At 45.8% G+C, this 16,750-nt stretch overlaps 2 protein-coding genes across 2 annotated transcripts; both read left to right on the top strand.

Moving 5' to 3' along the window:
- The first annotated feature begins 3,754 nt into the window (after positions 1–3,754).
- Positions 3,755–8,486, top strand: LOC135805841 (tubulin alpha-1 chain-like). Its single transcript, XM_065319957.1, has 6 exons — positions 3,755–3,906; positions 4,085–4,307; positions 5,684–5,985; positions 6,454–6,643; positions 6,820–7,157; positions 7,812–8,486. The coding sequence occupies exons 1-6, from the start codon at positions 3,904–3,906 to the stop codon at positions 8,115–8,117; spliced, it is 1,362 nt and encodes a 453-aa protein (XP_065176029.1). The 5' UTR covers positions 3,755–3,903; the 3' UTR covers positions 8,118–8,486.
- Positions 8,487–9,773: 1,287 nt separating this feature from the next.
- Positions 9,774–14,575, top strand: LOC135805839 (tubulin alpha-1 chain-like). Its single transcript, XM_065319955.1, has 6 exons — positions 9,774–9,919; positions 11,499–11,721; positions 12,347–12,648; positions 12,883–13,072; positions 13,273–13,610; positions 13,969–14,575. The coding sequence occupies exons 1-6, from the start codon at positions 9,917–9,919 to the stop codon at positions 14,272–14,274; spliced, it is 1,362 nt and encodes a 453-aa protein (XP_065176027.1). The 5' UTR covers positions 9,774–9,916; the 3' UTR covers positions 14,275–14,575.
- The last annotated feature ends 2,175 nt before the right edge of the window (positions 14,576–16,750 follow it).

Here is a 16,750-nt window from a genome sequence, read left to right as displayed (position 1 = left end):
CTCGTACTAACAATGTCTTAACCGTGACGGTTGTCCTATGTCATCTCCTTCTCCTCGTAACACTGTCCCCTCCTCGAGGCCTCGCCGCATCAAGTTACGTATGCATGTCCCAACAGCACTGTGGGTTTTGTTATCACCTTGGCTTTAGAACATTTGTCAACTTCAACTTCTTTGGTTATGACACTTTGCTACATGTATGTAGAAAGTGCGCAATTGCACCAGCTTACCCTCTAAATGTACTCATTCCTTTATGGTAAAAAGAAGAAAAAAGGAGAAGAACAAATCTTGGATGCGCACTCCAACAGCCTTCCAACTTGGAAGGTTTTCAGTTATGTGATAACATAAGAGGGGAAGGTGAGCGCAACTAAGACAAGCACGAGCTGAAAGTCTCAGCTGTTAGAACCTTCCAAGTTGGAAGGCTGTTGGAGTGCGCATCCAAGATGGCATGTGCTAGAGATGTTCGCCAGTTGAAGGACAAAATAATGTTACGAATTATGACTACTTGAACTGTCCACCATCGTAACCAGATCAAATCATCGGGCACAAAACTGACAAGGAGTACCATGAGACATTCAGCGACCTGGCACCTAGCTCCAACAATTCTCCAAGGCGCAAACCAACAACCTTCCAAGTTGGAAGGCTCAGGTTCGGAAAGGTCCAAGAGGGGAAGGAAGGCGCAAGGAAGAAGAGCACGAGCTACGCCCCACGGCAACAAAGAATGCCGAAAGGTACTGGATGATGACGAAACTAGTAAGACTATTGGACATACCGGCCTTACTACAACTCCAGTGTTGGGCCATTTTGTCGCACTCGCTGACTATAATTATAATGACCTGGTTACGTTGGTGGACAGTTAGTCATAACTCGGAACATTTAGTCCTTCTCCTTTTCTACCATAATTAAATTGGCTCACCATCTTATCCAAGAACGAACTTCCTCGCCTATGGAGTATAATAATGGTGTTGTGAAAGTGGGCCAAGAGCGCAGTGTGGAGAGGTGGACAGTTCAAATTGTATCTTCCAGCTGCTTCTATTAATGCTGATGAACACTGATGAACCTCTGCTGATGAAATCTCACAAGAAAACATTCTGGTCAACCCTAATAATTATTGGAATGTACATGTACAAGTATGTGTGCGTATCACCCTATATTATTATTGTCACTAATGTTAGCTTACATGTATATCACCTACAAACTACATGTACATGTACCTACCTGTACTTAGCTTACACTACATCAATATAACTCTCGGATGGAGAGTTAATGATAAAATTTATAACAAAGAAAAGGACCAAGGATGTACAAGATACGCTCTAGTGTTCACAAACACCACTAGTTACATGTACTTGACAATCAGCTCATGCGACAACATTGCACGACACCGACCGACGGTACTGAGGTGAGCGCAATGATGGTCTTGCCAGTATCGTCTTCGACATACATGTACATGTACATCCGCCAACGTCCTTCACAGCTGAGACTTTCAGCTCGTGCTTGTCTTGGTTGCGCTCGCCTTCCCCTCCTATGTTATTTCTAACTACTTAGAACCTTCCAAGCTGGAAGGCTATTGGAGTGCGCATCCAAGATGTGTTAGAGCTAATTGCCAGTTAGGTGTAGAACGTCAGTACCGTTGGTCAGAGTCGTGTAATGTTATCGCATGAGCTGATTGTAAAGTAGCTGGCGGTGTTAGTCAGTGGACATAATCACATCGTACCCTGTAGTTCCGAATCCTTGGTCTTCAATATAAAGTTGCGAAAGTATTAGTTGTGATTTCTTCTCAACAACGAAAACGTGGCGAAAACGTGGCGAGCATCTTTGGGAAAGGGCTAGTAGTACTACAGTGGTCCCTCTATAATCCGGCACCATTTGTGCGACGAAAATCTGCTGGATTAGGGAGGGTGCTGGATTAACAAATCTGATTTACTGCTGCAATGTGCATGAAGAGGACATTTTGGCTACTGAAAATTGTGCTGGTTTATCGAGGGTGCTGGATTATAAAGTGCCGGATTAGAGAGGGACGACTGTAGTAGTAGTGCTCGGCGCCCACCTGTGAGTACTACTACATGTACATGTACGTACATGTACATGTAGTAGTAGTGGTGTATAATTGTGTGAGGGAATGCTTTACCAGTTTCTTTAATTTTATTTATTGTGTTTACTTTGCCCGGAAAAAGGGCTTCCCTATTATTATTGTTATTATTCACACATATCCGCCGGATGAGTACGCGTGGCCCATGCACCATGGGGACCCACGAATACAAACCAGCATGTGTTCCCTCAGCAATACAAGCAAGCAAAGACAAACGAGAGCCCAGGCAGCGAAAACAAAACGAAGAGAGATGAGGACATAGGCAACGAAAACAATTGCAAAGCGTAGCCAGGGATTGAATGTGTGCATTCCATAACAGAAGCAAAAATGGCATATCTTTAGAACTCCGAGGTCAGTCACGTTTAGAAACGTTCATCCGACCTAACTGTGTCATGAGTAATCCTCAATACGAACCTCGGAGTTACAGAAGAAACCATTTTTTGTTCTGTATATTTTTTAGGGCTTTGTAATGTCATCGTATGTATTTGTGCAGGCGTTGTGGCCGGATTCCCAGTAAAAAAAAAAATTGTTCTAACGGCGAGGAGACAACAATTTGATAACCGCAATCAGTAATACAAGCTGGATCGACATTAATATTCATGTATTGTAAAACTGTGGAGACAATGTGCAATAAAACGATGAAAAATGTGAAGAAATTGTGTAGAGAAAGAAAGGGATTCAAACAAGTTTTCGTACAACACTCATCAGGAATCTTCGTTGTACTAAAGGACACTGAAAACAAAATTGAACTATTATAGAAAATCTAAGATAGAGAAATAACACTAAGAACAACTGCAGTGAAATTTACAAGTGTGAATTTTTACAATGAAAGCGAGAGCAATAACGAATGTGTGTACCAACACTAAACTTGCAACTGAAAAGTGAACAAAGAAGAGAAAGAAAGAAGGAAGGACAAAGTGATAACAAATAACAGCAGTACATTACACCTAGAACATTAACGGCCAAGCTTGGCCGCACCAAACATGACACTTTACTTGAACAATTTCAACCCAATTATACTATCTTTCTGTACACACAAATTAGGCTTATACAGACGCTGACAGATGGCTTCCAAAACCTTTAACTGTAGTCCATAACCATGACGACCACGGCACAATACAGTGAATGAAGAGTCGGAATACGAATTGCAATAATCAGGACTAGCCAACAGATGATTGTACACTGAAGACTTGCTACCACGAAACCTACGCACAACGCTAACATTCTCACCGGCACTCTCACGATCACTACAATCGTCGCTCTCCGACCCATTGCTCCCTTCACCGTCCGTCCCATCATCTGCTTCCTCTGCGCTCTCTCTGTTATCCCGCCTGACATGGTCCATTGAACGGGACTCGGTCGTCACCCTGCTCTCACGTCCCTCCTTACGCCCTTGTCCGTTGAGTGCGTAGTTTCTGTTGTAGTGGGCTGTTGATCGTCTTGGCCAGTGCAACTGCACGGTGCAGCCAGGCATGATGCATGCTGACCGCGTGAACACTCACTCAGCCGGCGGCAGACAGCGGACAAGTCAGCATCCGGTACCCAAGCCAAGGGATGATAGAATCTATCATCTGATGATCTACAACCTCGGCTCGGGCATGCGGCATGACCATGATGACCACCCAGTCCCTGCGCGCGATCGAGTTCCCATGACGATGAAGAACAAAAACATCTCGACACGGCCGAAGAAAGTTCAGTTCCCTGTTGAATCACTTACGAGAGGTCATCAAATTCTCTTCGTGAGTTTCTTCGGACTCCAGACTAGGTAATTTCTTTCACTTTTTCTTCGAAGCCTTCTTCTTCAACAACCAACAATGGTGAGTTTAGTTGAACAAGTGTCGAATGCATCAGTACGAAGGACAGCTTCTTCAAACGAGAGAAATTGCTAGCCTCGTCGACGTCGTTCATGCAAACTTTTGGAGCTGTGCGGTAATGCTTCTGTCCATGTGTTTGCCGTGTCCTTTTCTTGTTGACTGTCGACTTTGTTTTCTGTAGCGTGAAGTAATCTCCATCCATGTTGGCCAGGCTGGCGTCCAGATGGGCAATGCCTGCTGGGAGTTGTACTGCCTCGAGCATGGCATCCAGCCTGACGGACAAATGCCGTCCGACAAAACCATCGGAGGTGGCGACGACTCCTTCAACACCTTCTTCAGCGAGACGGGCGCTGGCAAGCACGTTCCCCGCGCCGTCATGGTCGACTTGGAGCCAACTGTTGTCGGTAAGCCCTACTAGGACCCCAGCTGACTTGCATACCGTCGCCGTCAGTAACGTTCCATGTCGACGGATGTGTTCACTTTCGAGTCCTGCTGGAACGCACCGGCCGCCAAGTGTCCGTTATTTTTGATGCCAACATCCAAAAGGGGAAGAAGTGCCGCCATGCAACGTATCCGAGTCCGAGAACTCATCCCACCTATTATTATGTCCACTATCAGGGATGCATCACTCTTACCCCGGATCCGTCTCTTGTTTACAAACGTACAGTCCAGCGCCGGGCAGCGAAATGCGGCTATGCACTTGCACACATTCAAGAATCCTGTCATTGACGCAATCACGCTGGGCAACGGAACTCAGTTGCCACAGCCTCATGGGGTACTCAGTAGCAGCTGCTTTTTTTGAGATTTCTAGAACATTAACCCTTTACCAGCCGTACATAGTGCGAATGCGTCGAATTCGACGCATTCGTTTTTCGCTCAGTAAACCATGGTCTTTTGCCGCACCGCGGTCGGAATAATCGCAAACTACTGCTGAACACCTACGGAATTACCTACCATCGAGAAAACCGTGTGCTGCACATCATTTTTTTTTCGAGAAAATCGCGGTTGAATGCACCCGGGTGAAGTTGAAATTTCAAGCGTGACGCACTTCATGCTAAACGAGCATAGAGCTCTGTACAAACAGCTATAACTTCGGCCTCCCTACTTCAAATTCAACATAATTATGACGGCTCATTGGAAAGCTATTGAACGCAGCTTTCCAACCATTTATCATTCGATATAGCACGAAGTAAATACTCAAGCGCCGAAGCTCGAAGTCCAGCAAACGGGTGGAGTTGAAATTTCAAGCGTGTGGCTGTGACGCACTCCATGCTGAAGTATGTGTTTGCGAATTCCCCAGTGCACAGCCCATACGTGACATGCACCAAAAATGAGCGCTAGAGCAGCCTGGTTCTGCTGGTGCTTGAATCTTGACAGATGAACTGGTGCATGAGCTGGAGCTGAACAGTGTACATATTGTCATGGTCCTCGAATTTGCTAATTCGGCCGCATTGCTCGAGTTATTGTTCGCCATGAATGGCAACGTTTTATCAGCTTGGTTTTAGTCTCGTATGAAAGGTAATTCTACCAGCTTTCCAGAACCATAAAGGTGTCATTACAAATTATTTACCGTTTGGTCTCCATTATCAATCTAGTGGACCCCGTTTTTTACATATAAATCCTGCGGCTGGTAAAGGGTTAGAGCTATGTTACAATGTGTTTGTGTGCGCATGATGGATATGGTGCCTAGGCCTAGGGCAGGCAGAGGAACTTGAGCTGATAATGAAAGTACAAGAATTTGACCGTGTTATGTCTGTGCGAATGTCCTTTCTTCGTACAGATGAGGTCCGTACCGGTACCTATCGTCAGCTCTTCCACCCCGAGCAATTGATTACAGGCAAGGAGGATGCCGCCAACAACTATGCTCGCGGTCACTACACCGTCGGAAAGGACGTTATTGACATTGTTCTCGATCGCTGTCGCAAACTGGCTGACCAGTGTACCGGTCTGCAGGGTTTCCTCATCTTCCATTCGTTCGGTGGTGGCACCGGCTCTGGATTTGCTTCTCTGCTTATGGAGCGTCTCTCCGTAGACTACGGAAAGAAGAGCAAGCTGGAGTTTGCCGTTTACCCAGCCCCTCAGGTAAGAATCATTGAAGGCGTAATTCTGCGACAAAACGTTAGCACGGTAATATTGTTGAATGTTGCCTGTAGACTCAAGCCTGATATTATTTTGTCCGTCCTTCACATTCCCAAAACTTCCAAAACTCAACCTAAAATGTAATTATTACGGAGGATTAGCAAGACGAAATTCGCGTTCGCGTTCGCAAACATTTTTCAGTTCGCGAACTGGATTGCGAACTTTCGCATTTTTCGTTCGGAAAAGTAGTCGGAACACGAATCGTGGATTCGTGTCAGGGCAGTCATAAATTTACCACGCTGCACTGCCTACGTCGTGTCAACATCATGCATGTGCGAATTCTGTTTGCTAATCCTTCTCATAACGCGAATTCCGTCACTGAGTTTGACTTTCTTTGGAGAGCGAACGCGAACGCGAATTTCGTCTTGCTAATCCTCCGTACTGTGTTTGCTTTGCGCCCTTTTTGTGCAGATTTCCTCCGCTGTCGTTGAGCCCTATAACAGTGTACTGACCACTCACACCACACTGGAGCATTCTGACTGCGCCTTCATGGTTGACAATGAAGCCATCTACGACATCTGCCGTCGCAACCTGGACATTGAGCGTCCAACCTATACCAACCTGAACCGTCTGATTGCCCAAGTCGTCTCTTCCATCACCGGTAAGTCACAGGACTCCCACCATCCCCGGGAAAACACCTTGTAGAACAAATCCATTTATATTGTGGCTGCGCAGTTGCAATTTGCATGAGTGAAAGCAATATGAGATTACAGTCAATCAGATATTCAGGATCATTTAAATGGCAATTGTACACTTTTCCTTGTGATTGTTTCATAGCCTCGCTACGATTTGATGGTGCACTGAACGTGGACTTGACTGAGTTCCAGACCAACTTGGTGCCATACCCACGTATCCACTTCCCACTGGTCACATATGCTCCCATCATCAGCGCCGAGAAGGCCTACCATGAGCAGCTGAGTGTCAGTGAGATCACCAACTCCTGCTTTGAGCCGGCCAACCAGATGGTGAAGTGCGACCCACGTCACGGCAAGTACATGGCCTGTTGTCTGCTGTACCGTGGTGATGTTGTGCCCAAGGATGTCAATGCATCCATTGCCACCATCAAGACAAAGCGTACCATCCAGTTTGTCGACTGGTGCCCAACTGGTTTCAAGGTGAGCTTGAGTAGTATTTCCGGCATTTCTTTTTCTTCTCCTGGCTTTGAAAATGCCTTTTGATTTTTCAGATCCCATGTGTATGCCGTTATCATTACAATAGGGCTTGAAAGTGCTACGTCACAGCATAGCAACAATTTCAAAAATTCAAAAACTGGATCCAAGTTTGTATGGACCCAAGCACATTTCAAGCGGTCTAACCCACAGGATGGTGATGTAGCCAGTGAAACTGACTGATTTGGCTACTGGGGGCGGGGTTACAACTGGTGGCGAAATAAAAGTCACACCTGCATGCGACATGAGTGGGTTGCTATGCACCCACATACTTAGGCAATAGCCAAGTCACACCTTAGTGGATCCAAAAATAGAAATCTGATGTCAACTTACTACTCCCTGGCCGTTTTGACGTCATCACTTTCAAGCCCTATACCTACATGTACATACCGGTACTAAGACGAGAGCTAACTGCACATACAGTTTGTACTTCATGTACATGTAGGACAATTCAGAGCAGGGAAATAATTGCGTTCAGTCATGGTTGCATTATAGGATGGTTGTGAGAATTATTGATGTGCACAGCTAAGGACTTTCTCATGAAAGTAGATTGTGAAAACATGTCTCTACTGCTATTGTGTATTCTCCGGCTTATCCCAGGTCGGTATCAACTACCAGCCGCCAACTGTTGTACCCGGTGGTGACTTGGCCAAGGTACAGCGTGCCGTCTGCATGTTGTCCAACACCACTGCCATTGCTGAGGCATGGGCTCGTCTGGATCACAAGTTTGATCTGATGTACGCCAAGCGTGCCTTTGTCCATTGGTATGTTGGTGAGGGTATGGAGGAAGGTGAATTCTCCGAGGCTCGTGAAGATCTTGCTGCCCTCGAGAAGGACTACGAAGAGGTCGGTGTGGACACGGCAGATGGCGAGGGTGAAGGCGAGGGAGAGGGAGAGGAGTACTAGATCATTGGTATTGCTTACACATGGCACACAAGCACTCGCACATTTATTGCTCAAGCACTCTCACACATACCTCTTACCCTTCATCTCAAATCTTTTACTAAGTGCAAGCTCACTTTTCTCTACCTACTCTTGTCAGTGCGACACTGAAGTCTCTTTCAGTGAATACTGATCTACCAGTATCTTTGCACTCATCTGTTTGCACAAGATTTATTAGTATTTCCGTCTGTTATTTGAACCTATTTTCCGATCTTTCTTGTCTATCTCCCTTGTCTGTAGTATTTCCAACCCTTTTTACGGTCATTCTTGAGCTGTTTTGTTAAATGAAGTAAATTCCCCGTCAGTACTTGAATAAGGTCCTTGCCATTGCCATTGGTTTGGTGCGTGTTGGACGAGCTTTGCTGGTACGCAATTTGGACAGATCAAGACCTATGCTCTGTCTAAAACCGAGAAAGGGGCTTGGTTTTAGTAAAACCAATTTTTCCCAACCAATTCTCAACTAAAACTTTTCTTCAAACGAGAGAAAAGGCCAGTGCCAGAACGCCAATAGTAGTAGTAAGGTAATGGCCGCCATGATGCGTACGTCTTTGAGATGTTTCAATTTGTGGGTTTTAATAAAAGCAAAAGAAGGTGAGGCCTAAACCACACACATATTAATCTTAGGCTTGGGGTTGGTCTGTATTTTTCGTCAGCGACCACACCAGATTGGCAGAACTGCGCTCTCCAGCCGACCGCGACACGTTGCCACATGCAAGCACACTTCCAGCAAAGCGACACATCCGTTGGTACTAAAGTCCTTCATGCAGCTGTTTCGAGAATAAAACTCTCGTTAGTGAGGGTAGACATTGTAGAATGGCTAAGATAGTGAAAATCACACAGGCTTTTGCACTGAAAGGGGTAAGCATAATGCGCGCGCCTGGAAGATTAGGGCTACGCAAAAGAACCATTGGCATTGTGCAAAGCGCTCTGGAAGGTCTATTAAATATGACTCTATATTTTTCGGACTAACAAACGCACACCGCCTAAACCTCCACAGCCATCAAGAACTTCGTGCGAGTCATGCACACCATGTAGATTAGTAAGGCTTTTCGAATAATCATTCCGTGCCGCGTATGTCAGAAAGCGATGAGATGATTGGCTGACAGTGACAGTTGCTGGTGCCAACTATCTCCCATTGATATGCCTGCTTTTGCGGTTTCAAGTTGGCTCGGAGTCTTGTATTGTGGCTAGCACTTCAGTGCGGTACTGATCTTGAAATAAAATAAAATAATTTTACTTAGCCGTTGTTTTCGGGCGTTTGCTGGCGACCACACAGCTGCATTTACCAGTTTACAAGCATGGGCCGGGCCGACGGTTCTGCCTGACCGGCTGAGGTTGATGTGACAAGCCGCGGTGGAATCTAGCTACGTAAGAGTTAGATCTATACGATTATGACACTTCTCCCGTCCGATCCTTCGACCGCACTCCATAAAAAAAGACAGGCACAAGAATGCCAGTGAGTCAGTCCACTGACAGTCTGTGCCAGTGTGTATTTCTACCATGAATATTTGAATAGCTCTCATCATGACTGCATTCCGTGTAGGTGCCAGCACTGCTTGGATCGGAGCCGCTGATAGGCTAGCGTTGGCAGCACGATCGGGGGCGTCCATGACGATGGAGCACAAAAACACCTCGACGCGCCGACTGCGCGCCAGAATCACTTGCGGGAGGTCATCAAATTCTCTTCGTGAGTTTCTCTAGTCTTGAGTACTAAGAAATCTCCTTCCCTTCCTTCTCGAAGCCTTCTTCTTCAACAACCAACAATGGTGAGTTTCGTAGGATAGGTGTTGGAATCTTACATACGATTATCTATGTCTTCTAACGGGGGGAGAAGGTGGCAGTTTACCGGCTTCACCTAAGCTTTGACCTATGCTCGCTACTGCCTGAAGCGGCACGAGTCAACTGAGCTCCGATCCAGTCATACGATACCCTGGGACATAAAGCCTAGTTCACATTCGACGGGGCGCGACGGGACGCGATGTAAGGATCGACGGGAAGCGACGCCACGGGAGGGTTTGACGGCGTCCAATGTGATCACCAGGAACGGTAACGCAACCAGGGAGTTGTACAATACCATTTTTATTGTACAACTCCCTGAACGCAACCGTGTACCATGGTGTACGGATCGGGAAGCGATGGGAAGAGTCAGTTGGATCAGTTCAACTACCGCAGTACTGGGTATTCATACAGTCATGAGTAGACGCGCGTAGATGGGGACGGAAGCGTACAAAACTGCAGCATTTGGAGTGTGAACAGGAGACGGCGTCGTGCACCGACTACTCCCGATTCGTACTTGGACATTTTTAGCATTTCGAACTCCCATGATAACTCGCAGAATCGCTAACGTTATAACACGACTTGAGTTTAATTTTAGCTACATAAGATCTCAGGTCACTTATTGTATTTAGGGATAGTTCAGGGCGTGACAGACGAACTGTTTTATAATTTCCTGGTGCTATTATTTGAATGGAACAACTTTCAGGGCTACTTTTTTGTCTTCATGAAAAACTGGCATTGTGGACTTGATTCCGCTTCACTCAAGGAGAAATAATTGAAAAGAAGTCCCGAAAAACAAGAAAATAATAATTAGGCCCGAAAGTCAACCCGTCCCGGACTGTGCCTTATGACTCGCGCCGTTTGCTGTTGAACATCGCAACGACTGCTGCATGTCGTGTCGTACGAATCGTCCAAGATTTCACAGCAGTCTCCCTTTGCTAGCACAGTTAAACCTCTTTAGCACGAACCTCAAGGGACCGATGGTACCGGTATTGATTTTGTTCGCTAAAACGGGAGTTCTTCTGGTCTTCGTACACCACGGTACACTGTCATCGCACAACGATTATTTTATCCAATACCGTTTGTCTCTTTCAATCAAACCAGTCAATAGAGTTTGAATACTAGTTCTTCTAAAGCAAAAGTTTGTCTTAACCGTGTCCTTTGTAACAAGGTTTCACTGCAGTAGTACAGTAGAAGTACTTGCCCAGATAATACATAACAGACACAATAACAATTACATGTTCGCAAGCTCTTTCCACTTCATTTCAGACAGATCATCAGATACGAGTATGTCATTGTACTATTTCCGAACACTTTTATGGATCTCCTTACTGGTTTTGCGAATCTCCAAGGAAATTTCTAAAAACACTATTGTATTTTCAAGTTAGATCGCGGAACTCTAGTTTGTCCTCCAACACACCAGAACAAAATGTTGAACTAGCTACACTGCAGCATGGTTAGACACAGGGTCTAGGTGCTCGAATAGAATCATCAGTCACTTTGTCCTGTGTTTTTTCTTGTTCACTGGTGACTTTGTTTCTTATTGCCTGTTGACTTTGTTTCCTGTAGCGTGAAGTAATCTCCATCCATGTTGGCCAGGCTGGCGTCCAGATGGGCAATGCCTGCTGGGAGTTGTACTGCCTTGAGCATGGCATCCAGCCTGACGGACAAATGCCGTCCGACAAGACTGTTGGAGGTGGCGACGACTCCTTCAACACCTTCTTCAGCGAGACGGGTGCTGGCAAGCACGTTCCCCGTGCCGTCATGGTTGACTTGGAGCCAACTGTTATTGGTGAGTGGTTCTTAGAAGACCCATACTGCTTACTACTCTTGGTGGCATATACTACGCCATGCCAGAGTGTCAAACCCATCATGTAATCATGATCTCTGATGATGTAAATTCCTATGCCATGTTATTCAAGCGTGGTGCTTTGGGGATAAGGTTGGAGTGAAAAGGAGTTTTGATGAAACCGGGTGGTGAAACAAAATGTAGCTGGATAGAAGGGTGCATCCTGTGACCGGCCTGAAGGAACGGCTGAGATCAAGTGAGCTGCAGCCATGGTAACAGAAGGGCGTAACATAATTTATTTGCTGTGCTGCTGTAGTTGGGAAGGAAGCACCACGCGTCAGTTCACAGTCTAACGGAATATGATCGTTTTAAACAATCACAGTACGACTCTCCCAAAATACAGTACTGGTACTAATCCGTTGATCCCCGAGCTGCAGAGATGCAGAGATGCAGAGATGATTGCCTAACGGCATGAAACTCAGAGTTACAACCAACCTGAACGTCCTCCGCTGAGTCTGCTATGTTACTGGTACTAACAAAACTTTTCTCTAATGTATTGTTTCTTGTGCATATGTGTGCATGTGTGTGTATGTGTGTCTGCATCTACGAATGTCCTTTCATGGTACAGACGAGGTGCGTACCGGTACCTACCGTCAGCTCTTCCACCCCGAGCAACTGATTTCGGGCAAGGAGGATGCCGCCAACAACTATGCTCGCGGTCACTACACCGTCGGAAAGGACGTCATTGACATTGTCCTGGACCGCTGTCGCAAACTGGCTGACCAGTGTACCGGTCTGCAGGGTTTCCTCATCTTCCATTCGTTCGGTGGTGGTACCGGCTCTGGATTTGCTTCTCTGCTTATGGAGCGTCTCTCCGTGGACTACGGAAAGAAGAGCAAGCTGGAGTTTGCCATCTACCCAGCCCCTCAGGTAAATGTCATGAGCTGTACTGTAAAAGATTTGCAGTGAATGAGTAGGAAAGGAAACGCTAAATCATTGTATTGGACAGTATTGTAGCAGTCCGCAATGACCATATTGAACACGAATGTCTCTGATTTGATGCAAACCCAAAACATTTCCACTTTTAAAGGATTACCAAAAATCTTCTCGCATCTTTTCTTGATAATTATGTCCTTTTCTAACTACTTTGCATTCTTCGTGCAGATTTCTTCGGCTGTGGTTGAGCCCTACAACAGTGTACTGACCACTCACACCACACTGGAGCATTCTGACTGCGCCTTCATGGTTGACAATGAAGCCACCTACGACATCTGCCGTCGCAACTTGGACATTGAGCGCCCCACTTACACCAACCTGAACCGCATGATCGCTCAGGTGGTCTCCTCTATCACTGGTAGGTCACTTGAAGTGCAGAGCAATCATAACAGGTGCTCATGTACGTCAACAATGGTATTACATTATTTAGTATTTACCCTTCACTGGCCAGTCTCCAAGTGGTGATATCTTGCGGGTCGATTGTAGGGTAGGAGATCCTGACAGAATTGATCAGTGATTAACATCAACTGCACACTGTTTCTTGTGATTGCTTCACAGCTTCCCTGCGATTTGACGGTGCATTGAACGTGGACTTGACTGAGTTCCAGACCAACTTGGTGCCATACCCACGTATCCACTTCCCACTGGTCACATATGCTCCCATCATCAGCGCCGAGAAGGCCTACCACGAGCAGCTGAGTGTCAGCGAGATCACCAACTCCTGCTTTGAGCCGGCCAACCAGATGGTGAAGTGCGACCCACGTCACGGCAAGTACATGGCCTGTTGCCTACTGTACCGTGGTGATGTTGTGCCCAAGGATGTCAATGCATCCATTGCCACCATCAAGACAAAGCGTACCATCCAGTTTGTCGACTGGTGCCCAACTGGTTTCAAGGTGAGCTTTGATTTACCTTTTTTCCTGAGTCAGCCGCTATTTGAACACCCGTAATTCCACCCCAAAAGTCAGTGCGGTTGATACTACGGAATAATGGCTTTTACAGCATACTACGATGGTCAAGTGAATGGTGATGTACATACAGGGTAGATGCCTGTACTTCGTGACAAAACTGATCTGGGTGCGGCTCATACTCCGGAAATACAGAAATGAGATTTGGATAATTGAGAGAATGATGAACGTACGTTGGTACATGCTTGTACATGTGCAATGGCCACTATGATGCGGGTCTCCTCCATGGGAGCTATGACAACATGTCTCTATTGCTATTTTTACTTGTGTATTCTCCTTATCCCAGGTCGGTATCAACTACCAGCCGCCAACTGTTGTACCCGGTGGTGACTTGGCCAAGGTACAGCGTGCCGTCTGCATGTTGTCCAACACCACTGCCATTGCTGAGGCATGGGCTCGTCTGGATCACAAGTTTGATCTGATGTACGCCAAGCGTGCCTTTGTCCATTGGTATGTTGGTGAGGGTATGGAGGAAGGTGAATTCTCTGAGGCTCGTGAAGATCTTGCTGCCCTCGAGAAGGACTATGAAGAGGTCGGTGTCGACACTGCTGATGGCGAGGGTGAAGGCGAGGGTGAGGGAGAGGAGTACTAGATCATTAGTATTGCTCACACGTGGCCTTCAAACACACAATACTTTACTATTGAAGTAAATGCTCACTTTTCTCTACCTGCTCTTGTCAGTTTGACATTGCACCTACTCTCTTTCAGTCATCTCCCCGTGTATCCGCATTCGTTTGGCTTGTGCAAGCACAAGATCTGCTAGTACATGTACCATTTTTGCCCTTTGTTATTTCTAGCCTTCTTTTCTATTTTTCACTTAACACTTTTCAAGCTTATACTAGTATTAAGACTTAGTGATCACTAGGATGATGCAAATTTTTTTGCTGACCGCCTATCGAGGGTAACTTGTGCGTTATCTTGCATGAAAGTAGTTCGTTGCCGGTCAGGGTAACCATGGTAACTGAAATGGTACTTCACACTACACTACAGTGTACCTGTGTAGCTATCTAACAGGAAAGGTGAGAACTGGACAGGCAACTCCACCGTCACAGTGATTGCATTGCAGCCCGTAACTGCAGTGATTCCCCGGCCTGTACTAGTATGACTGAAGCATCCCGGTCTCCGCTCCAAGATGAGGCGATAGCATGCCATTGAGGCGATAGCATGCCATTGAGAAAAATGGTACCTGAACCGAGAAAGAAACACGTGGCCAAGGGTGACGGAAAGAGGCAGAGTAACCATAGCAACAGGAGATTGTTGTTGTTGTTGTTGTTGTTGTTAGATAATGGAGGTAAACTGCAAGCAAATAGTTTGTGCCCATATAATAGACTTCAACCAGCTCACGAATATTTTAAAACACTTTCTCATGCCGGGTACCCCGGGTCGAGCCTCGAGGATCGTTATTTTGCAAGGTCCTGACCTTGGGCTAGCTTAGGTTAATAATACTAATAATCTTTATTTCAGGATTACCCAAAGGCTAACGCCTATCTGGGGGATCTCCTATTTGTGTATGTACTAGTAACATAGTTAAGGATGCGAGAGAAAGTGCGCAAAGTGAGTGTGAAATGTTGGTTTGAAAAAGGAATAATAAGAAACACAAGGAAAGAAAGTAAGACAGAAAAGAAAAGAAAAAGGATGTAAATCAATGATTGCACATCAAAGGTGTACCAGTGCAGTCGAACTGATACTTAGCAATGTGAATACGTAAATGACGCTTGAATTCAGATAGGGAATGATTCAATCTAAAGTTGTCAATCGGGGTGGAAGACAATTCTAAAGAGAACCAGTTTTCTGTAGGAAAAGGGATGAAAAATACGACCATGTGAGTTAAAAATGAGCTTTTTGGGCCTACGGGCACTACGTGATATGGTTATCGCAAAGCGAGAGAGATATTCTGGGTGGAAATTGATGTACTTAAATAAAACAACAAGAGAAATAAAGATACGGCGAAACTGCAGAGATTCTAAGTGACACAATCTATTCAAATTGGATTTTGATTCATAGATATCAAAGGTTATTTTTGCAGACTTCAGAAGTCGCCGGCAAACCTTGGCCTGGAGTACATCAAGGGACTCTAACTGAGCGGATGTGATCCTAAATGACCAGACAGGGATGGCATATTCAATTGCCGGAAGCACATAAGACTTATACAAGAGGAGAATATGGGACGATGGTAAATGTCTGCCCATGAAACACAACAGGTTGACTCGTTGCTGAAACTTCCTGAAGATGGTGTGGAAGTGGTCATGGAACTTCAAACCATCACTGAGCTGTACGCCGAGATGCTTAGCAGAACGTCCAAAGGCAATAGGAACGCCGTCCATTAAAACAGAGGAGTCAGGAATGTCATGATTCGAAAAGATGAAAGTTTTTTCTGGAGAAAATTTCCCATGGATATTCTGAGCCTGGCCAGATCCTGCTGGAGGTGGGACATGTTCTCATCTAAGGAGAGGGATACATTATGAGCATTTAGAAGAGTGACATCATCAGCAAAGAGAAAGGGTGAGGTGTGGTTTACTATGTCAGGAAGGGAATTGATATACAAAAGAAAAGGGGAGGGGCAAGGTACGAACCCTGGGGAACACCACAATTTAGCATATATTGGGAAGAGTGAGTTCCATCCAGCTTCACATTTAGACTACGGTCAAGCAAGTAGGACCCAAACCAGGCGTGTGCCTCTGGTGCCATGAATGCATTCATGTGGTGCAGGAGCGTAGGATGATGTACTTTATCAAACGCTTTCTGGAAGTCGAGAAATGCACAGTCAAATCTCTGGCCTCTATCAGAGAGACGGGCAATCTGATGGGTCAAAAGAATGAGTTGATCCGTAGCTGATCGTTGTGGGATGTAGTCTATCTACAATAGTGCTGCATGAGCAAATTTTCGACATACCACATAACAGTCCTTGCCAACCATAACCATGATAACAGTCACTGCCAATGATTGTTCTGTCGTATGTCAAAAAGCCCTGCGTACTAGTACTAGTAATTGTCCCGTCCGCCTCCTCCGGCCTCCTCTGCTCGACGTAGATACTAAGATAGATAGAGTCAAGCACACTCTACACTGAC

This window comes from Sycon ciliatum, chromosome 1 (assembly GCF_964019385.1).
Source record: "Sycon ciliatum chromosome 1, ocSycCili1.1, whole genome shotgun sequence".
NCBI classification, from domain to species: domain Eukaryota; kingdom Metazoa; phylum Porifera; class Calcarea; order Leucosolenida; family Sycettidae; genus Sycon; species Sycon ciliatum.
Note: the sequence above shows the minus strand (reverse complement) of the source record. Positions and strands in the feature narration are given on the sequence as shown.

What these genes read in the sequence shown, in the direction of transcription:
- LOC135805841 (XM_065319957.1), top strand. An exon ending in CTTGGAGCCAACTGTTGTCG is followed by an intron (nt 4,308 to 5,683) that starts GTAAGCCCTACT and finishes TTCTTCGTACAG; the next exon opens with ATGAGGTCCGTACCGGTACC. An exon ending in CCGTTTACCCAGCCCCTCAG is followed by an intron (nt 5,986 to 6,453) that starts GTAAGAATCATT and finishes CTTTTTGTGCAG; the next exon opens with ATTTCCTCCGCTGTCGTTGA.
- LOC135805839 (XM_065319955.1), top strand. An exon ending in CCATCTACCCAGCCCCTCAG is followed by an intron (nt 12,649 to 12,882) that starts GTAAATGTCATG and finishes TTCTTCGTGCAG; the next exon opens with ATTTCTTCGGCTGTGGTTGA. An exon ending in GGTGCCCAACTGGTTTCAAG is followed by an intron (nt 13,611 to 13,968) that starts GTGAGCTTTGAT and finishes TCCTTATCCCAG; the next exon opens with GTCGGTATCAACTACCAGCC.